This window comes from Triturus cristatus, chromosome 6 (genome assembly GCF_964204655.1).
Source record: "Triturus cristatus chromosome 6, aTriCri1.1, whole genome shotgun sequence".
NCBI classification, from domain to species: domain Eukaryota; kingdom Metazoa; phylum Chordata; class Amphibia; order Caudata; family Salamandridae; genus Triturus; species Triturus cristatus.
This window is the reverse complement of record NC_140589.1, coordinates 879,597,740-879,620,712: the sequence shown is the minus strand read 5'-3', so window position 1 is coordinate 879,620,712 and position 22,973 is coordinate 879,597,740. Positions and strand designations below refer to the sequence as shown.

The window sequence follows — 22,973 nt, the reverse complement described above, 5'->3', positions numbered from 1 at the left end:
AAATGGTGGTTGACGACGCCCACAGAAAGGGAAAAAAATAATACATTTTGGACCCAACCACTAGATGGCGGAATAATGCATAGTATGTGAATCCAGAAAACTCTTAAAGCTGCAAAACTAGTTCTGCTGGTAAGTAACCATTTCGTGTCTGCTTCCTTATAGTTAGCTTTCAAAGCACACTTTCTTTTTATTGCAATCAACTATTTACTGTGTGAATACAGTCTTGCTTTTGGAAAGAGTGTGCTTGATGCACAAATTAGTGAATATCACTCGCGGGAGCCTTACTTGGTGTTGCCGTTTTTGGGGCTGATAGTGCAAAGGACTGCGAGGACCAGCAGCCCACCATCCTACAGCTGCTGCCTCTTCCAAAGCGACTCCGCCCCCCCATCAGGACACTTGAAAACGCCTCGCGGGAGCCACTCGCGGGAGCCACTCGCGGGAGCCTTACTTGGTGTTGCCGTTTTTGGGGCTGATAGTGCAAAGGACTGCGAGGACCAGCAGCCCACCATCCCACAGCTGCTGCCTCTTCCAAAGCGACTCCGACCCCTCATCAGGACGTATACAACGGGACTTCAGAAACGCAGCGCGGGACGCAGTGCGGGACGCATCTCTTCTGCTACTCTCCTTGCCCACAGCCCCTCTGTAGATCACCCTTCCATTTTGATCAATAATGATAACATTGAGGTAAGGGCTGGCCTCCAAACTCAAGACTTTCCAAGTCTTTTGAAATCTCTTCTGGACCCTTTATTTGTCAGATTTGACCAAATAGATCTTAGGCTGGCAAATATAGAGAGGGCCATCGAGCATTGGATAGAGGGAAGGGTTGCCACCTCAATAGCTGAGTGTTTACCTAACTCCAACTCCTCAGCAACTATTCCAATTTTGGCAAACTCCCCTCTCCAAGTGCAAGTTGCCTCAAAAAGGTCTATATATTCTGACCCCCCTCTTTCCTCTAGGTTGGTGGTGGATAAGCCCGTTCTTAATGTAGAACAAGAAAATCAGGAGGGCAATAGTTTGAGGAAGGATCAGATATTAAATCTACCTCCGGAAGCAGCCCCGCTGGCAGTCGTCCTAGCTGGAGATCCCGAACTCACCAATACAAAAGAAGAATCTTTTGCCTCACTAAAGAATAAAGTAGTAAGTTGGTTAAATAAGCATAGATCCTTACCTCTACAGTCTTTTGGTGAGATTATGATGGTTAGAAGGGTCTCATGGCTGGGAACATCTAAGAAAAGTATTAGGGGTGATTGTGTTGTGGTAAATTTTAGGGATCCTGGGGCAGTTTCTTACATTCTTAGCTGTCCCCCCTCTCAGGATGAGTCATTAATCCGGACATTACCGGTGGCCTTTTTCTACCCACCACATGTTAGGTTTTCTGATGAGGCACTGGAATTGGGATGGGCGAGGGTGGGTGGTAGAAGCCTTCCCAGAGGGTTCAGAAATAAATTACACCACTCTATTATGACCCCGCATTTTCTGGATTATAATAGGTTCAGCTGCTTGAACGAGATAGACAGACTGACTATCCAGTAACCCTAATTCAAAGAGCCAGCTGATAGCCAGTGCCATTAGTAGTAACAAAATTACCCACAATGAGCGCCTATCCATATGTGTGAGCAGGGGTGGACTAGGGGGAACAGATATAGTTAAGAGGGTTCTACCCCGAGTCTCTCCTGACACAATTTCCCAAGTGGAATCAGAAAATGACGATTACGCACAGGAACATCCAGGGCTCCGTCTGACGTCACACAGGGGAGGGACATACCTTCAAATGGTGGTTGATGACGCCCACAGAAAGGGAAAAAAATAATACATTTTGGACCCAACCACTAGATGGCGGAATAATGCATAGTATGTGAATCCAGAAAACTCTTAAAGCTGCAAAACTAGTTCTGCTGGTAAGTAACCATTTCGTGTCTGCTTCCTTATAGTTAGCTTTCAAAGCACACTTTCTTTTTATTGCCATCAACTATTTACTGTGTGAATACAGTCTTGCTTTTGGAAAGAGTGTGCTTGATGCACAAATTAGTGAATATCACTCGCGGGAGCCTTACTTGGTGTTGCCGTTTTTGGGGCTGATAGTGCAAAGGACTGCGAGGACCAGCAGCCCACCATCCCACAGCTGCTGCCTCTTCCAAAGCGACTCCGCCCCCCCATCAGGACACTTGAAAACGCCTCGCGGCCCCCGCTTCGCGGGAGCCTTACTTGGTGTTGCCGTTTTTGGGGCTGATAGTGTAAAGGACTGCGAGGACCAGCAGCCCACCATCCCACAGCTGCTGGCTCTTCCAAAGCGACTCCGCCCCCCCATCAGGACACTTGAAAACGCCTCGCGGCCCCCGCTTCGCGGGAGCCACTCGCGGGAGCCTTACTTGGTGTTGCCATTTTTGGGGCTGATAGTGCAAAGGACTGGGAGGACCAGCAGCCCACCATCCCACAGCTGATGCCTCTTCCAAAGCGACTCCGCCCCCCCTATCAGGACACTTGAAAACGCCTCGCGGGAGCCTTACTTGGTGTTGCCGTTTTTGGGGCTGATAGTGCAAAGGACTGCGAGGACCAGCAGCCCACCATCCCACAGCTGCTGCCTCTTCCAAAGCGACTCCGCCCCCCCATCAGGACACTTGAAAACGCCTCGCGGCGCCCGCTTCGCGGGAGCCACTCGCGGGAGCCTTACTTGGTGTTGCCGTTTTTGGGGCTGATAGTGCAAAGGACTGCGAGGACCAGCAGCCCACCATCCCACAGCTGCTGCCTCTTCCAAAGCGACTCCGACCCCTCATCAGGACGTATATAACGGGACTACAGAAACGCAGCGCGGGACGCAGCGTCGGACGCATCTCTTCTGCTACTCTCCTTGCCCACAGCCCCTCTGTAGATCACCCTTCCATTTTGACCAATAATGATAACATTGAGGTAAGGGCTGGCCTCCAAACTCAAGACTTTCCAAGTCTTTTGAAATCTCTTCTGGACCCTTTATTTGTCAGATTTGACCAAATAGATCTTAGGCTGGCAAATATAGAGAGGGCCATCGAGCATTGGATAGAGGGAAGGGTTGCCACCTCAATAGCTGAGTGTTTGCCTAACTCCAACTCCGCAGCAACTATTCCAATTTTGGCAAACTCCCCTCTCCAAGTGCAAGTTGCCTCAAAAAGGAATATATATTCTGACCCCCCTCTTTCCTCTAGGTTGGTGGTGGATAAGCCCGTTCTTAATGTAGAGCAAGAAAATCAGGAGGGCAATAGTTTGAGGAAGGATCAGATATTAAATCTACCTCCGGAAGCAGCCCCGCTGGCAGTCGTCCTAGCTGGAGTTCCTGAACTCACCAATACAAAAGAAGAATCTTTTGTCTCACTAAAGAATAAAGTTGTAAGTTGGTTAAATAAGCATAGATCCTTACCTCTACAGTCTTTTGGTGAGATTATGATGGTTAGAAGGGTCTCATGGCTGGGAACATCTAAGAAAAGTATTAGGGGTGATTGTGTTGTGGTAAATTTTAGGGATCCTGGGGCAGTTTCTTACATTCTTAGCTGTCCCCCCTCTCAGGATGAGTCATTAATCCGGACATTACCGGTGGCCTTTTTCTACCCACCACATGTTAGGTTTTCTGATGAGGCACTGGAATTGGGATGGGCGAGGGTGGGTGGTAGAAGCCTTCCCAGAGGGTTCAGAAATAAATTACACCACTCTATTATGACCCCGCATTTTCTGGATTATAAAAGGTTCAGCTGCTTGAACGAGATAGACAGACTGACTATCCAGTAACCCTAATTCAAAGAGCCAGCTGATAGCCAGTGCCATTAGTAGTAACAAAATTACCCACAATGAGCGCCTATCCATATGTGTGAGCAGGGGTGGACTAGGGGGAACAGATATAGTTAAGAGGGTTCTACCCCGAGTCTCTCCTGCCTCAATTTCCCAAGTTGAGGAGAATGGGATTGTAGAAAATGGCTATGGGGTCGAGAATGTAACGCCTATTGAGGGTAATGTTGAGCTAAATCTGGTGGTGCCACCTCCTCTGGCTTCTCTGACACTTCTGTCGTGGAATTTAGCAGGGATTGCCAATAAAATAATGTCTCCTGAGTGGGGCTTGTTTATAGATAAAAACGACATATGCCTCTTTCAGGAAACTTGGGCCAGGGATGAATATCATCGGAGTGGCTTTGCTTCATTTTCAATCCCGGCAAGGTGGAGCGGTAGGGGCAGACCATCCGGGGGCGTGACAATTTGGGTGCGTACCCTCCTGGGCTGTCAGGCCACGGTTATGGATACGTCATCAGAGGATGTGCAATGTGTGTCCCTGGAATGGCCAAATGATTTTCGTCTCGCCTTGATTAATGTCTATTCTAGACCTGTGAACATTACAGCGGAGTCTGACACTATTGAAGAGCTCTCTACATTTTTAAATACGATTCCTCAGGGTACCACCCTTTTAATTGGGGAGGATTTTAACTGTCATTTTGAGCCGCTTTCGGGTTTGTTGGACAGCGATACCCAGGAGGAGGATGAATATTGGGCAATTCCCCCAGTTGTGGGCCCATCTCCGAGGTCATGGTCGCCTCTTGCTGTCCAAATTATGGCCCTAACTTTAAAGCACTCAATTAGGGCACGTAATGGTCGTTCTAAATCAGACGTCCCCGCTAAGTGCACTTTTAACAAACCTGGCCAAGAATCAAGGCTGGATTATATATTTGTTGAGAGTTCCGCTTGGAAAAAGGTCTTAGATTTTAGGATAGAAACAAGGGAAGATAGTGACCATAATCCACTGATCCTTGAGTTTCTCTCCCCAGGGAAATTTGAAGTCCCATGTAATATGAACGAGGACCCAGATATAGGCTGCCATTTATCCAGCAATAGGCGTAGGTTGAGGTGGAAAAAATGAGTCAATTATCCGGCGATACTGCCAGAACTTTATGAGAAGGTAATCCCGGTATTGGAAGCTGTTGGTTCCTTACCATTGCAGAGCCCTACCTCTGAAACTTTTTTAAAATTTGAGGTTCTAAATCTCGAATTAAATGCTATTTTGGCTAATGTTTTCAATCCTATAGCGCCTAAAGAGAGAAGGAGTGGCAATATACCTTCTTGGTATAATGCCGCCTGTAGGAAACTAAAAACAGAACTTCTCAAAGTTGTAAAGTCCAATACTAACAAGGCGCTAATTAGACAAAAACGATTGGAATATAAGCATTTAATCCACCATGCTAAGTTGGAGTGGGAAATTCACAATTGGGATAATCTATCTGCTGCATTAAAAATAAAAGACCCCCGTAAGTTCTGGCAAATTGTCAACACGGGCTCGTCTGAACCCTTATCAGCGATAGCACCCAACATCGCTCCAAACGTCTGGGAAGACCATTTTTCCTCCCTATATGGCAGTGATACTATCATCAATGATAAGGACCAGGGGGCAACACCGCCCAAAATTATCACTGTTCAATATGGTGATGATTTTAGGGAGCAAGAAGTTTTTGATATATTATACAATCTTCCAGCCGGTAAAGCACCTGGGCTGGACAAACTTCCCGGTGACCTTTTCAAAAATGAACCGACGGTTTGGGCTCCTTATTTAACGGCCCTATTTAATGCAGTTCAGAAGGGCATGGCGATACCTTGTACTTGGCTGGGAGCTGAGATAGTTCCAATTTTTAAGAAGGGCTCACCTCTGCTTCCGGTTAACTACAGGCCTATCAGCCTCATAGATGTACCCCAGAAAATTTGGACTGGATGGAGGAGTTCTCCATTCTGAGCCCCTATCAGGCGGGTTTTAGGAAGAATGTCTCTACTCTGGACCAAATCTTCCGCATCACCATGCTATTTTGGAAAACTGTCAAAGTGGAGGGTGGCTCTCTGTATACTGTATTTGTGGATCTACGTGCGGCGTTTGATTTGGTTCCCAGATCAAAACTGTGGTCCGTTCTTTCACAATTGGGCATCCCCGCTCCTTTGTTGAATATGATAATTCGTTTGCACAAGGGGAATTTTGCACAAGTCAGGTGTGGCAAAAATGGGGCTTTAACTTCCAGATTTCCGGTTGTCAAAGGAGTCAGACAGGGCTGTGTGTTGGCTCCAACCCTGTTCTGCCTCTACGTCAACGGAGCGTTCTCACAACTGAACAAGGTCATCAATAGTGATGCCCCCATGCTTGCTGGCCATCGGGTTCCTGCGATTAATGTTCACAGATGACACTTTACTACTCTCGAAGTCACCGATGGGGTTGCAACGAGTCCTGGATGGCTTTGAGACATTTTGTCTGGAGCGGGGATTAGAAATCAATACTCTTAAAACCAAATATATGATTTTTAACCCACCAGCGACAACTCGTTCAAATCCGTGCATAGGGGGAACCGCCCTGGAAAGGGTTAAGACCTTTGAGTATCTGGGGCTTACCCTAAATGAGACAATGACATGGGCTCCATACCAAATTAGGGCACAATTAAAATTAGTCCAATCAGTCAGGGGGATTATAAAACTTTTTAACAGATCATGTGCAAAACCGACTACCCCACCCCTCGAAATATATAAATTACAGGCAAGGGGAGGTCTGGTCTATGGAGGAGACCTCTGGGGCACTAATTGTCGGCCAGAGATCACTGCCGTAGAAAGTAAATTCTTAAGGCAACTGGTAGCCCTACCCTCCAGTTCTCCCTCACTCCCATTGAGACTTGATTTGGGTCTTAGACCCATAGATGAAGAACTGGGCCTTAAACCTTTAATATTTTGGCGGAGGCTTTGGATTACCCCAGAGCTTCAGGTCTATAGAAATGAATTTATGGAAGTCATGGGATTACCCAAAGCAGGGAATCATCCCTGGCTTAGGTATGTGAAGGAGGGATTGGGGCTACTAGGCCTTTCACAGCTGTGGTCAAATCCTGAGACAGCTTGTTTTAGTGTCTCCCGAAAGCACTTGGCTAATTCTTATTATGAATTCAAACTTACTGTCTCTATTCAGAAATCTCAATCTTCTTGTTTAACACAAACTTTTTTAATGACTAAAGATTCTTACTATTTTGAGGATGCCTTAAGCGAGATTAGACCTCATTCTGCAAGAAAACTCTATTTGCAGTGGAGATACGGCACCTTACCTATAAGAGCTTTTACGAGTAAATGGTCGCCGTCTTCTCCAAAAAATTGCCCTGGTTACGATGCGGACCAGGAAACTGACCTCCATATTCTATTTTTCTGTCCTGGAAGTCTTGGATTGTTCCTCTCTGTAAAAACCTGGGGTTTACGCATTGTATGCACGCTTATCGTGTTTTTAAAAAATATTTAACTACTGTAATAGTCTTTGCTATGTCATCATTTCTCTTAGCTATGTGGAGGAAAAAAAGAACCTGCCTTAATTTTGTCTGAAACTCATGTATTTTAGCTTGTGCTATTCTTGCTCAGAAAAGGGCTTCTAAAAACTTATATTCCTCACGTAGGTACTCTGCATTGACTATTACTATTATTGGCATGTTTTACAAGCGTGGGTCATGTCTTGCGGATATTATAATTGGCATACGTATTTTTGTAGTAATTCTAATCAAATTCTATTGTTTATTGCTGTTTTATTTATTTTATCAAATTATTGTATCTTTGTCAATTGTTTGTACTTTTATGACTGTTGTCGAAATAAAGATTGAGAAGAAGAATATCACTGGGGTCTTGCTATTCGATAATCTTGAGCAGCCTGAGCACTCCTTTTATATATTAATTAAACAATCATTAAAGAGTAAGAACTCTATCTTTTTCGTAGGCAGATGTTTTGATCTTGTCACTCTATAATACAATGAAACTTTAATTTTCATTGAGTAAAGACCATTTTTCAGGAATCCTGGTTTGGTAATATTAAAAGTAGAGAAGGATTCAGAACCAACTCTGTCGGCACCATGTATTTTAAAGCAATTAGTATCTTAGTTAGTGCATTTAGCTGAGTTGCATCTGGTAACACTGAAGAAATATACCATCCTTTAAGGGGGAAGTTACTTACCCATAACAGTTTTAAAGACGTGGCACGTTATCATGATGTGTGCTCTACTCAATATCTTGCATGTTGGTTTTTTTTTAATTATGTTTCAAAAAGAGTTGCAGAATGGCTATAAAATCCTTTCAAATATTATTTGGAGGAACAGGTAATAGAAATACGTTTTGAAAGGCACTTTTCAATACTGTTGTCTAAAAAGGTGATTTTTGGATTCCCAAATGTTGGACGTTTATTACAATATATATACAATTGCCATCTGTCATCTTTCAGTGCGACTGTGTGTTTAACATCATTAATTGGATGAACATTAAAAATGAGGTACTTAGGCTCCTAGTCTAAAATATGCTCTTTTCATGAATAGGTAATTGCATAATATTAAAGTGCCTAATGCTTTGTTCACTCTAACGTCCTGGAAGAAGGGCAACTAATGGATTATGACAATACCATTCACTTTTAATTCCTTTGTGGGGTGATCCTTTCAGTAACACAGCTACAAAACAATGGCTGTCTGGTGTTGGGCACCCAGTATGTTTAGTTACTTTCTGCTCCACCATGTTTGCCTCCCATACATGACTGCTCTTACATTCCGATCCTGTTACTAAAAGGAAGCTGAGATTATGCTCAAGTGTTCAGCACCTTTTCATAGGCTTATTGTCAGAAAGGTTTATTAGGCAATGTATATTTGGTATTAAAAGGTTAATTGAATGCTGGAGGAGGAGGATTGGAGGGAGGCCTTGGCGGCCCCACGGGGAGCGGCCATAGCGATGCGCCTTATCCTCATCCAATTTAAGTACCTGCACAGGGTCTATTTTACCTGGGCTCAATTGTGGCCGGCGGGTTTGATTGCCTCCCCGGAGTGTCTTCGATGTGGTACAGAGGAGGGTAAGTTTATACATACTATCTGGCAGTGTCTTTCCTTGGATCGTTTTTGGAGAGGGGTGTTTTCCTGCCTCTCGGAGGCCCTGGTATGGGAGCTCCCGCGTACGCCGCGGCTGGCCCTGCTTCACGTTATGGAGGGAATGGGGTTAATGTTTACAAACGACACCTCATGCTACTAGGCCTCACATTGGCGAAACGAGATATCACTAAGGCATGGAAGGCGCCGCGGGCCCCCTCGGTGACCGCATGGAAGAATGGTTTGGACTTTTGTATGGGGCTAGAACAGCTCATTTTTGTAGCTAGGGGATGCCCACGCAAGCATTAAAAAATATGGAAAAGTTGGGCGGATTACCTGGGTCTGTGGCTGGAGCCACCAGCTGTAGTAGAAGCTCATTCATTGGGGTGGTTTCTGGTGCATGTGGGTCTGTGGAGGTGCAGGGTGGGTGTGACCCGGGGGGCGTGAGTGTTATCATGCTAGGACTCTTCCATTCTGTATAAAGGCAGTGGACAGGACTATGCGGACTCTGTGCGACTTCAGGGGGAGGGTCGAGGGAGGGGGTTGTTGGGGGGGGGGGGTGTATTTCTTTGTATGATTTCGTCATGCATTTTTATGTCACTCACAAAAGTCGATCGTTCCCATGGTAATGTATGGCTTGATTCTGCAGTTGTCTCTGGGGTACAGAGCTCTGCGATGTATTCGCAATTTGACAAATAAAATCTGTTTAAAAAAAAAAAAAAGGTTAATTGAAAACACCATTCACAAATCTTCCTGCAATAGTAAATATTCCAGGACCTTATGAAAGACCTACTGTGATAAGTGAGAACTTTTTTGACTGGCTATTTGGAGATAGGTGTTGTGTTAATCTGTATTGAGAATGAGCATTTCTTAGGCAACTATTGTCAATGAAAAAAATTGTTCCTGCTAAAGTATTTTTAATGTTTCCCTTCATTGTTGATCAGGAAATGCCAACCAGAGCTTCACTCTATGTGGACAATGCGCTGAGGCCCTTGCAGCAGCTTCAGAGTGACTACAAAGATTTACTTAAGGAGTCTATCAGAAATGAATGGCTACAAGGAGCTCTTTCAGAAAGCACACAAAAGTAAGATGAATACAAATTGTTTGATTACTTCTACGGAGTGTTTACTTCCAATATGAGTTATAAATGAAACCATGATATGTAAATGGTACAGTGCAAAATGTGGAAAAATATTGTATATAAGACCATGTAGGTCATAATGCCGTATCCCGTAGGTGAAAAAGTTGGCGGGGCTGTGGCTAGCGGAGCCTAGATGATGGACGTGCTCTAAGGATCTACTGTATACTGTACAAATTGTATCACCAAATGTGCAAACCGCATATACTGATTGTAAGTCAAATTTCAATAAACAGACTCAAACAAGAAAAAATAGGTGAAAAAGTTAGCAATTTTGAGAATAGACTGGAGAGGGCGGAACAGACCTGGACTTTGCATAGACATGTGCAAGGATTGCTGATAGTTTGACAAGGTTGACCTGACTTCTATGAACAGCTTCTCTAGAACGTCCTGTTTGATAATCTGCAGAGTATTCCAAAATGTGAACTTCCTTTACTACTACTTGCAAGACTTCTTAAAAACCTGTCTATACTTAAAAATGCAGACACTCATTCAGGAAAGTTTTCCCTTGGTGTATTTTGCAAGAAATGTATGACAAATGGAATAGCTCTGTTGTTGTGATTGCATGAGAAGTGATTAGAGCAGGACAACCAGCTATGCTTATCTTTCTATACTATTATTTTCAGTCACCATATTTTGCTCTAGTTAGTGGCATATGATATGTATTCTCCCTCTTGTGACCCATAACTGATGTGTTGGCCTTTAGTAAATCAGTGTACTATTCACTGGGTCTAGTATACATTATAGAAAACTGATTTTTTTTAACACAAACTTTATTACTTTTATTCAGATGTACATACAATGTCCCACATCCATCTTGGATCCATTTCGTGTCAAAACGTTGCATCGACAAATGCCCTGCTAGTACATACTTGAGCACATAGTCAGTACAGTACCTACACGTACATAACTGTTAACATCAACACGTTCCAGTGTGTACCTTTCTTTTATGTTGGCATTAAATAGACCATTTAGCATTTTTAGCCCACGTTTTGCATTGCTAAATAAACCTATATCGACTACCCCTTGACACCTCCCCCCCCACCCTACAGTATCGGTAAGCACGTGTGCAATCTGTGTCCGATAGTTCGTTAGTGCCGGACATGTCCACAGCATATGTAGAAACCCGGAATCCTCCTCAACGCACCTCTGGCATTTTGAGGGAGTAGCAGGAAACATCTTGTGGAGTCTATGTGGAGTGAGGTATGCTCTCTGTGCAATCAAATATTGAATAAATTTAAACCGCGCGTTGCGGGACACTATCTTCGGATACTCCAGTAGTTTTGCCCATTCCTTGTCCGTCAGGCCCCCTGTCACATCTAGCACCCATCGGGTCCACAGCGCCTCCAGTGGGGATCTTACTGTCCCTCGTATGCCTACATAAAGCCATTTCGTTAGATGCCTGCCATTTCTCATCAAATGAAGCATATGTACCAGTTCGTTCGTTGGCGGTTCTTGCCCAGTTGGGGCCCAAAACCGTTTCACACAGTGAGAGAGTCCTGCAAATAAGAGGAATAAAGTATCCAACAGGCCATTGGCATTTGTGAAGTCAGTGCGCTACATTAATGTGCCCTCTTGAAACATTGTCCCAACCGTAGCTATCCCACCCTCTTCCCATTCTGTTATCTGTCTCCGCGTGACCATATAGGGATATTTGGTGCATAGGGTAGGCATGGGCGTGTGTATTTCTTGAAGGATCCCAGTATTTTAATGCTGTTTGCAATAGAGGGGAATCCGAGGCGTCAAGTGGGCATGCATCATGTAATTTCGCATGTAGTTTACCTTGTGCTAACAACCTGGGCGTATATTCAATTTCCTGCAGGTCACGACCCGCAATCCAGTATGAGAGCCCTTGCAACTGGCTTGCCATACAGTAGGCTCTAAAATCGGGTGCTCCCACCCCTCTAGCAGTAGTCGTAGTTGCAATTTCCTAAGTGCCACTCTCCTACTACCCGTACCCCACACTAAGTCTATCAATAGGGTGTCTAGGACCCGGAATATGGTCGCCGTGAGAAATATCGGGATGGTTGTGAAATAATACAGCACTCTAGGCAACATTACCATCTTCGCGATGGCCAGCCGCCCCGTGGCCGACAGTGGCAGAGTAGTCCTGAACGCTATTTGGGAGCGCAGCGCGGTTATTGCTCTCTGCACGTTGCTGTTCAGTGTATCTTGTTGCGATATAGATATATATATATTATCCACTGGCGGTCGCCAGTAGATAGTTCTAGTTAGGACCGTGTTTCCATAGGAAATCCGCAACATTCTATTTGGAATAACTTTGGCGCCGGTTGACGAATCCTCGCGAAATTTTCAAAATAGGTGGGGCGCTCCGCTCCGCTCCTACCCTGAAAGTCTCGGGGGGGATTCGTCAAGCGGGGGCTGAGATAAAAGGGGGGTCCCAAAACGCGTTTTCCCCATGCAATTTTCCATAGGGACCTTTAGTCCAAGGTACAGCCCGAACGGCTGAACAGAATTACTTGAAATTTGGCAAAGAGGCAGTCCTCAGGTCAGGCATGTGCCTTTTGCATATATGGTGTCAATCTGTTCAGTAGTTCCTGAGAAATTCCAAATAAAAACACATACATATCTGGGCGGAGCCTAACCACACATCTCATCGTGAGATCTGATTGGCTGTCAGTACTTCATCCAAGAAGTGTTGGCAGCCATCTTGGGACCAATATACATGATAGCACCTCATTAAAAAGCATTGCAGTTAATAGAAGGTTTTAAGACTTTAGTTACATTATAAATCATTTGTTGATGGTACCACACTCATTTTAGGAATTGTGGTGTGTTCTTAGGTGATTTTACCATGTGAAAAAGCCTTCTGCTGTGATATCATGAATCATGTTTGAGAGCAAACTATTTTCTCATACTTTTCCCACAGAGGTTTGGAAGGTGATCTATAAACTAAACTGAGAGCATATTTTCTGTAAATTCACATTATCTTTCTCAGTCATGTAAGAATGAAGTCTGACATTCTCAGTAAAACATGTACATCCAACAAGGGCAGAGACTGTCAGTTGATTCCTTTGTGTTCTACTGCAGCTTCCCAGAGTGCTCTAAAGAACAACTAGAGCGCTAACAGTCTTACTTATGACAAAGGTATGGCACACCTGAAGCCATCTTGATTGGAATAAAGTGGTAACACTTAAAACATTTAATTTACAAAGGAACAAAATGAGGGGGTTCATTTTGCCATATAAATTATGATTAGTGCTGCAGAAAGAAAAACTAGGGCACATTTTGACTTCTGAAATCCTCTTTTATTTCATAAAAACATTCTGACATGCAGACTGAAACATGCACTTTGAATACCAGCAGCAGACTTGCTTGGTGAGCAGTAGCTTTACTACAGTGGTCTAATGAGTAACTAGAGTGCTAACATTCAGAGTTTATGGAAAATGTGTGACACATCTGAATGCCTTCTTGATGGAATCAAAGTAAAAAACTGAAAGTATTTCCTACTGAGGAGACTGCAGTAAATGAGGAAATTAGGAAACTTCATAACAAATAAATCTCCCAAGATGGCCACCAGAGACAAAAGGGCCCAAATGTAGCTCAAATATCACCCAGATGTAGCCCAAGTATAGCCCAATGACAGAATGTCCCAGAGTGTTCTTAAGAACAACTAGAGCGCTTACTGTCTTACTTATGACAAAAGTATGGCACACCTGAAGCCATCTTGATTGGAATAAACTGGTAACACTTAAAACATTTAATTTAAAAAGGAACACAATGAGGGGGTTCATTTTGCCATAGAAATTATGATTAGTGCTGAAGAAAGAAACATTAGGGCACATTTTGAGTGACTTCTCAAATCCGCTTCTATTTCATTTAAAAATCTGATATGCAGACTGAAACATGCACTTCTAATACTAGCAGCAGACTTCCGTGGTGAGCAGTAGCTTTACTACAGTGATCTAATGAGCAACTAGAGTGCTAACATTCAGAATTTATGGCAAATGTGTGACATATCTGAATACCTTCTTGATGGAATCAAAGTAAAAAACTGAAAGCATTTCCTACTGAGGAGACTGCAGTAAATGAGGAAATTAGGAAACTTCATAACAAATAAATCTCCTAAAATGGCCACCAGAGACAAAAGAGCCCAAATGTAGCCCAAATATCACCCAGATGTAGCCCAAATGTAGCCCAATGACAGAAGTGTGCAAAACACTTATTTTTTGTGTATTTGCAGTTGTATATAGTGCAGACTTGTCAGGTATTGGAGTGCTTTACATGAACATTGGTTACATCACACAAGATCAAATTCATTTTGGTTGTAGACATGGGGAGATTAAGTGATTTGACCAGAATCACAGAATGTTGAGCTGAAGCAGAAACTCCAACCTGGTTCCCCAGTTGCAAAGTCTGCAGCTCTGGAAGTAACACCACACCCTCTCCCCTTGGATGCAACATTTAATCAAGTGGTCAACTGGATAAAAAAACTAAGATTACAAATAATTTAAAAGTTCTTTGTCGCTATTTGAAAACTCAGAAAATATGTCCTCATTTTAGTTTTTTAGAGCACTAACCATAATTGTGATGCAAATAAGACCCTCTCATATATGTAATTTCTAAAGGAAATGCTCTAGGCATTACAGTTTTGATTACATCAAGATGACGTCAGGCATTCCACACTTTGTAATAAATATAGAATGTTAGCAATCTAGTTGTTCATTGGGATACTGTTGAGAGGCAGAGGCCAGGGGCACGGACTCTGAAAATTGAAGGCAGGTAGGCGAGTGCAGAGGCAACAATTTGACCACACTAGGCAGGCAGGAAGGGCAGTGGCAGCACAACAGACTATGGAGGGCAGTGGAAAGGGGGGCAGGGGCAACAAACCAACAATACAGGACTGGCAAGAGAGGCTGTGGCAATATAATAGACCATTGTGGGCAGAAGGAAGCGGCAGTGGTCATACAACCATACATGCCAACAGACCCGTTTCAGCCAGGAAACGTCCAATGTTTTTAAGCTCAAATGGGCTTTACTTGATCTGCTTCCTGTCTACAATCTTCTCTTTTTCAATGTAACTCAAAGGGGAAAATCAATACCCCAGTTTTTTTCAAAATCTCCCTCTTACCAAGTTCAAAATGTTCGCAAGTATGGTACATTGGATCATGGTAGGCAGGAGGAATTGGGGTAGGGACATGGACTCGGATAACAGAGGACAGGAGGGACATTGAGAGGTGCACCAAGCTGACCCTACAGGGCAGGCATCAGGGTTTGCAGCAGCACAATACACCACACAGGGCATGCGGGACGGGAGTGCAGCACAACAATCCATAGAAAGCAATAGGGAGGGGACAGGACCATGCACATGGACAACAGACAACAGAGGGGGAAGAGGCAATGGTAGCTAGCTGACCATAATGGACAGACAGGAGAGAAAGCTGCAGCATAACAGACCATAAAGGGCAGGAGGGACGGATCAGGGGCATTACAATGGAACCGACAAACCAGGAGGGAGGGAATAGGGGTCTGCACATGGAAACAGAGGGCTGGGGGCAAGGGGGCAGGGCAGGAGCAGCAAGATGACCATGGAGGTCAGGCAGGATGGGCACTAGAAACAAGACACACCATGGAGAGCAACAGTAAGACTGTGATGGCATACACACAGACCATGGAGGGAAGGTGGGAGGGGCCATGGCAGCACAGAAGACCATGCATGGCAAGCGGGAGGGTTAGTGGCAGCACAATGGCTATGATGGGCAAGAAGGAGGATGCAGGGGCATGCACAAAGGACCATGGAGGATAGAAGGGAGGGTCAGGACCTGGGCACAGACAAGAGAGTTCAGGGGAAGGGGCCTCACAACAGACCGCGTGGGGCAGGCAGAAGGAGCAGTTGCAGCACAACAGACCAGGGAGGGCAGAAGGGTGTGGCAGTAAAATGGACCATGGAGGACAGGAGGAAGGGGATAGGGGCATGGCATGTGGACAGGCAGGGTGGAGGTGGCAGGGACAGGTTACAGTCCTCTGACAATGCTAGGCAGGTGGTAGGGGAGTGGCAGCTCAACAGAACACTCAGAGTAGAAAGGAGTGGCAGGTCCATGGAACATGGTGGTCAAAAAGGATGGAGCAGGGGCATGCACAAAGACATCGGAGGGCAGGGGGAAGGAGAATAGGGGCAGCAAGCAAAGCACAGAGGCTAAGCAGGAGGTCAATGATGGGCCATAGAATTGGGTAATGGAGGACAGGATGAGTGGACTGGTACATCATGCTAAATGCAGGGCAGTGGCAGCATATCAGACCATGCATGGCAGGAGGGAGGAGGCTAGTCCATGGATTCAGACAACAGAGGATAGGGAGGAGGTGATGGGGCAGCAAGCTAACTGTTCAGAGAAGGTGGGTATTAGGAACTTTATTGTTTTTAAAATGTGTGTCTTTGCGAACTACTTAAAATATGAACAAGTATGCACCATAATCTCACTTTTATTCAGGAAGAAGAGGACGTTTGGGACTGTGACTCCGGGCTCACTTGGCAGAAACATCCCCTGACCCTCCACCCCCCATCGCAAAATGTAATGCCCATGAAAAGGGTAGGTGGACGCAGTGTTATATAGAACATAGTCCTGAGAGCACGATTGAAAATGAAAATTAGATATAGTATATGGTATAAACTATGCACCAAAAAGTGTGATATAAGATGAACCGGGGCGTGAAATATAATATGCAATACATTGTGCGCAATGACAGATTCATTGGAGAGCGCGAGATAGCACAGGCACTAGCGCTTGCTATGTGATATGCGCCTTGGAGTGTAATATGCACAGGGTAGTGTTGTGTAACCTAAGTAGTCTCTAAAGTTGTAATATAAAATATGTGCTGGGTAGTGTAACATTGCATATGCACTGTGACAAAGATATGGATCCCAGATTGTAATATGTATGGCATAGTGCTGTGCTTTATAACATAATAAATATATTTATTTAAAAAAAAATAAAAAAACAAAGGCTGGCCCCGGGGGATGGGGTCCCCGGGGCCATAAGTGGCCTGAGGAGGGGGGCAACACAGCCCCCCTCCTAAAGAATAAAAAAAAAAAAAAAAGGCCATGACCTGGGGGTTGGGGTCCCCGGGGCCGATTAAGGCCTTGGGAGGGCCAAATTAATTTTTTTCAACAAAAAAAATTAGGGTGCAGGCCCTGGGGAATGGGGTCCCCAGGGCTAATAAACTAGAAAAGAAAGGGGGCCACACAGCCCTCCTTCTTAAAAATAAATAAATAAAAGACCGGCATCGCGCCGGAGGCCATGCCCCCTCCTTGCAGCACTCTGCAAACGCGCCCCCTGGCCAGTTGTAAGTTCAGGAATTAATTCCCCTTCAATACTGAGGGTCCCTGAGGACCAACTAGCCCAACAGGTATCTCCAGTATGCGCCAGGGAGCTGCGTTGCAGACAGGTGTTCTGAGGCCACGCCCCTTTTTACACCTCCATGCAACGCAGCTCTGTGGCGCTTACTGGAGGTACCTAGTGGGCTAGTTTGACCCTAGGGACCCTTAGGATTCAAGGGGACTTAATCTCTCAACTCAGAACGCCCACAGGCCCTGTGGCGCGTTTGTAAGTTGGGGAAATAATTCCCTTTCAATCCTGAGGGACCCTGGGGTCCAACTAGCCCACCAGGTGCTTCCAGTAAGCACCACTGCTCTGCATTGCAGAGAGGTGGTGCAGGCCGTGCCACTTTTTACACCTCTCTGCAACGCAGCTCTGTGGCGCTTACTGGAGGTACCTAGTGGTCTAGTTGGACCCTAGGGACCCTCAGGATTCAAGGGGACTTAATCTCCCAACTTAAAACGGCTACAGGGCGTGTTTACACAGTGGGGAAGGGAGGGGACGGGGCATGAGGTGACGTGCTCAAACACGCCCTGTGGTGCGTTTTAAGAGGTCGTTTTAATCCCCTGCCCTATTATATACTAGGGGCTTACAGAGGAGGTCATGCTAATCACAGGGGGACCGCAACACATAGTGTGCCCTAGTGTATGTAGGTGTTTTCACTGTATTCTGAGTGTCTTTTAACATAGCACTGGCTCTAGGACTGGTTAGTCAGACTCAGTTACCACCAGTATCCGTCTGAAAAAGTTGAGGGTACAGGATGATTTTGCAACAAGACTTGTTTCTGCTCTTCTGTTTGTTCTTTCTGCACGTTATACTTCTTCCTGCACTTTTCTTCGTCTTTGAGGACTTCTGTTGCTTCTTTCTGCATTTCTTTTTTTTCTTTCTGTGCGTTTTTCCTTCTTTCTTCACATGTCCTATCTCTGTAGGCATAGCTAGAAATTAGCATTTAAAAAACCTTAGAAATTCACTGAAAAAAACATAGGTTTCAGAGGCGTTGTAGTTAGCTGGACTTTTCACTCGTACAAAACCATAGAAATTCCCCCGTTATAGTTAGTTCAGCTAACTATAACTCGCGCGCCCGCAATGCACTGCTGATGACGTCACATATTACATCACTCATGACATGGTCAGTGACATCACTCATGACTCTCACGCGACCGCAATCCTCTGCTGATGACGTCAGATATTACATCACTGATTAAATACGTGTCTTTCTGAAAAATAAATATTTGTAATATATGTATAGCTAAAGATTAATGGAAGAAGACATGGGTAAATAGGTGTCTAAATACAGTGATGTAATATCTGACGTCATCAGCAGAGGATTGCGGTCGCGTGAGTTATAGTTGCCTGCACTAACTATAACGGGGGAATTTCATTGTTTTTTTACGAGGGAAATGTCCAGCTAACTATAACATGTGTGAAACCTATGGTTTTTTTTAAAGTATATATATATATATATATCTATAGATATAGATATATATATATATATATATATATATATATATCCAAACGAAAGTTGCCCAAGAAAGAGTGCCACACAGGTACTTGCTTCTCCAAACACTTTACTGCCAGCTACAGACGTGCAAGTTGTACCCTCGGCAACCCAAATAGTTCGATACGCCAGACGCGTTTCAGGATTTTCCTTTTTTCAATGGCGTTAAAATCACAGGTGAGACATCTTTTCAGTCCAATTAAATGAATTCTGCCATAGCAGGCGTGGCCTCCGGGCCTTCTGGTTAATGTAGTTTCACAATAATCATGCTACAGTGAGCGTGTCTCTTTATCAAATGTTTTTTCAAAATTAGTTGGTGCCAGAGTAACAAAGCGCTACGGCTGCTTTCTTCTGCCCGCAGCATTGGAATACCTCCCATTATGGTGATCGTCTGTCACACCACGGGTCCATATTTCATGGCGGGGCACTCTTGTTCGGCCGGGCGTGGCCGCAATACATCCAAACGAAAGTTGCCCAAGAAAGAGTGCCACACAGGTACTTGCTTCTCCAAACACTTTACTGCCAGCTACAGACGTGCAAGTTGTACCCTCGGCAACCCAAATAGTTCGATACGCCAGACGCGTTTCAGGATTTTCCTTTTCTCAATGGCGTTAAAATCACAGGTGAGACATCTTTTCAGTCCAATTAAATGAATTCTGCCATAGTAGGCGTGGCCTCCGGGCCTTCTGGTTAATGTAGTTTCACAATAATCATGCTACAGTGAGCGTGTCTCTTTATCAAATGTTTTTTTCAAAATTAGTTGGTGCCAGAGTAACAAAGCGCTACGGCTGCTTTCTTCTGCCCGCAGCATTGGAATACCTCCCATTATGGTGATCGTCTGTCACACCACGGGTCCATATTTCATGGCGGGGCACTCTTGTTCGGCCGGGCTTGGCCGCAATACATCCAAACGAAAGTTGCCCAAGAAAGAGTGCCACACAGGTACTTGCTTCTCCAAGCACTTTACTGCCAGCTACAGACGTACAAGTTGTACCCTCGGCAACCCAAATAGTTCGATACGCCAGACGCGTTTCAGGATTTTTCTTTTTTCAATGGCGTTAAAATCACAGGTGAGACATCTTTTCAGTCCAATTAAATGAATTCTGCCATAGTAGGCGTGGCCTCCGGGCCTTCTGGTTAATGTAGTTTCACAATAATCATGCTACAGTGAGCGTGTCTCTTTATCAAATGTTTTTTCAAAATTAGTTGGTGCCAGAGTAACAAAGCGCTACGGCTGCTTTCTTCTGCCCGTAGCATTGGAATACCTGACATTATGGTGATCGTCTGTCACACCACGGGTCCATATTTCATGGCGGGGCACTCTTGTTCGGCCGGGCGTGGCCGCAATACATCCAAACGAAAGTTGCCCAAGAAAGAGTGCCACACAGGTACTTGCTTCTCCAAACACTTTACTGCCAGCTACAGACGTGCAAGTTGTACCCTCGGCAACCCAAATAGTTCGATACGCCAGACGCGTTTCAGGATTTTTCTTTTTTCAATGGCGTTAAAATCACAGGTGAGACATCTTTTCAGTCCAATTAAATGAATTCTGCCATAGTAGGCGTGGCCTCCGGGCCTTCTGGTTAATGTAGTTTCACAATAATCATGCTACAATGAGCGTGTCTCTTTATCAAATGTTTTTTCAAAATTAGTTGGTGCCAGAGTAACAAAGCGCTACGGCTGCTTTCTTCTTCCCGCAGCATTGGAATACCTGACATTATGGTGATCGTCTGTCACACCACGGGTCCATATTTCATGGCGGGGCACTCTTGTTCGGCCGGGCGTGGCCGCAATACATCCAAACGAAAGTTGCCCAAGAAAGAGTGCCACACAGGTACTTGCTTCTCCAAACCTTATGGCTACCTCTCTGCCAAATTTCAAGTAATTCTGTTCAGCCGTTCGGGCTGTAGCTGTGTCTAAAGGTCCTATGGAAAAATGCATGGGGAAAACGCGTTTTGGGACCCCCCTTTTTTCTCGGCCCCCGCTTGACGAATCACCACGAGACTTTCAGGGTAGGAGCTGAACGGAGCGCCCCATTAGTTTTGAAAATTTCGGGAGGATTCGTCAACCGGCGCCAAAGTTATTCAAGATAGAATTTTGAGATTTCCTATGGAAACACGGTCCTAACTATAACTATCTACTGGAGATAATATATATATATATATATATATTTATTTATATAAAATGATATCATCAGCATACAGCGACGCGGGTAAGCACATATAGCCACGAAGCAGTCTTAGCAAAGTCCAGGATAACCTTCAAATGTGCCATTAAGATACCCTTAGATCTGATGAATTCAAATTTGTTAAAGAGCAGGTTCTCGAGGGGGCGTGGCTTGCGGCCGAACAAGATGGTCGCAGCTTAGCGGAGTTCCGAGGAAGGCACAGGTTCCCCTAACAATCCGCTACATCATCCGGTCAGTAATCCTGCCCCAAGGACACAGACGGCGAGCGGAACGTGCGGAGCATCGGCCGATCCCACATCTGGCCGAAATCGACACTCCGCACGACTCTGAGACCGCGGAGGAAAGAGCGGCCTAGTCACGCGACCGAAGCCGGGGACTAAATTGATGCAAAGGCCCGCTTGAGACGTGCGTGGCCCAGCGGGCGGTAGGCGGTGCGGTGGGCGACACAGAAGGTGTACGGAGCCCGGATTGGAAAGCGCCCAACCACGCGGCCCCCATCACGGCAGGAGATTGCAACGCCAGCAGCACAACAGGTGACGCAGGGAGTTGTGAGGCGCCCAGGACGGCGCCAGACGGACCTGTGTGCATCCAAATTGAAGCCAGGTAGGGGGGAAAGTTGCCCTTGCCCCAAGAGTCTCCCTACCTAACACTCGCATCAGCAGTGCTCTTCAGCACAAAATCGCCCAAGGCCGCATGCACAATTTCGGACAGACCCATTAGCTGCGGGCCTCCAGACTCAGAGAGGGCCCACGGGGAAGGAGTGTGCATCATCGGTGTAGCCTCGCAGGACCAACGGGGGGGGGGGACGGAAGACACGGCCAACTGCCTCACGGCCTTACGACTCAAGAATCAGTGGCGTGGCGAGAAAACCGACAGGCCGGGATTACCGACCAGCGCCCCAATACCTGGCCACAGATGTGGGGCAGAGGCCCATGCGTGACCTCCCAGGTCAAGCTGGACAAATACGCTTACGCTAAAGACTTTCCAGCCCTACCTGAGCGACAAGGCCCGTCGGACAAGGCCCCTGCACTAGAGGGAGCAGCCAAGGTAACGCTGGAGGATAGTATGTCCGCACTCACCAATGTGCAATCAACGGTGGGATTGATCTCCACTGATGTCTCCTTCCCGAGGGCAGACTTTCAGAAAATGGCCATCAGGGTCACTGAAGTTGAACAAGTGACGAAGACCCTTACTAAAGACAATACCATCCTGCTCCAAAAGGTCAGTCACTTAGAGGCCGAAAATAAACTCATGGCGGCAAAGCTTGATGACCAGGAAGGGCGCTCCCGGCGCAATAACGTACAAATCATGGGCATTCCTGAAAGGGAGGGCGGCCCTGCCATGGATCTCTACTTAGAAGACCTCATAAAAGCCAGACTTCAACCCAGGGGGCTCTCAACCTTTTTCTCCGTGGAAAGAGCACACAGGGTGCCGAGATAGGGATGCCATACTACAAACAGCGAGGGTGGCTCCACCGCTACGCATTCACAACTCGGTGGTCTCCTTCTTCCCAGATTATACGGCGGCAGTCACAAAGCATCGCAGGAGCTTCCTTGAGGTAAAAAAAGAACTTCGACACAGAGAACTACCCTATTCAGTGCTGTTTCCGGCAAAACTGCGGGTAGTAGCGGATGGAAAAACCTGGTTTTTCGAAACGCCGGAGGAGGCCCACGACTGGCTCGAGGGATGGCGACGGGTGGAAGGATCCAGACGGTCGGAGAGACGCTAACGGCAACTCTGGGTGGATGACGACTCCAGGGATCACAGACTAGGGCGCGAGGGAGAAAAGACTTTGCAGACTGGGGCCGAGAAATGACGTATGGTGACACTGCATGGTCGGGCCCGACCAGAACCGAGGGACACATGTACAGCTTGAGCCAACACGAGGTGCGCCTCTGAACGATGGCGGGGGCTCAGCCAGTCTGATCTCCCCCCCGGGAGGAACAACAAAGGACCGGGGCAGCAT

General features: G+C 45.8%; 1 protein-coding gene across 1 annotated transcript in view; it reads left to right on the top strand.

Annotated features, from left to right (window-relative positions):
- Nucleotides 1-22,973, top strand: part of COG2 (component of oligomeric golgi complex 2) — a 326,732-nt gene that overhangs the window by 277,929 nt on the left and 25,830 nt on the right. The window contains exon 16 of the mRNA XM_085611476.1: nucleotides 9,794-9,933. Within this exon, the coding sequence (XP_085467602.1) occupies nucleotides 9,794-9,933 (140 nt within the window). The remainder of the gene's footprint in view (nucleotides 1-9,793; nucleotides 9,934-22,973) is intronic.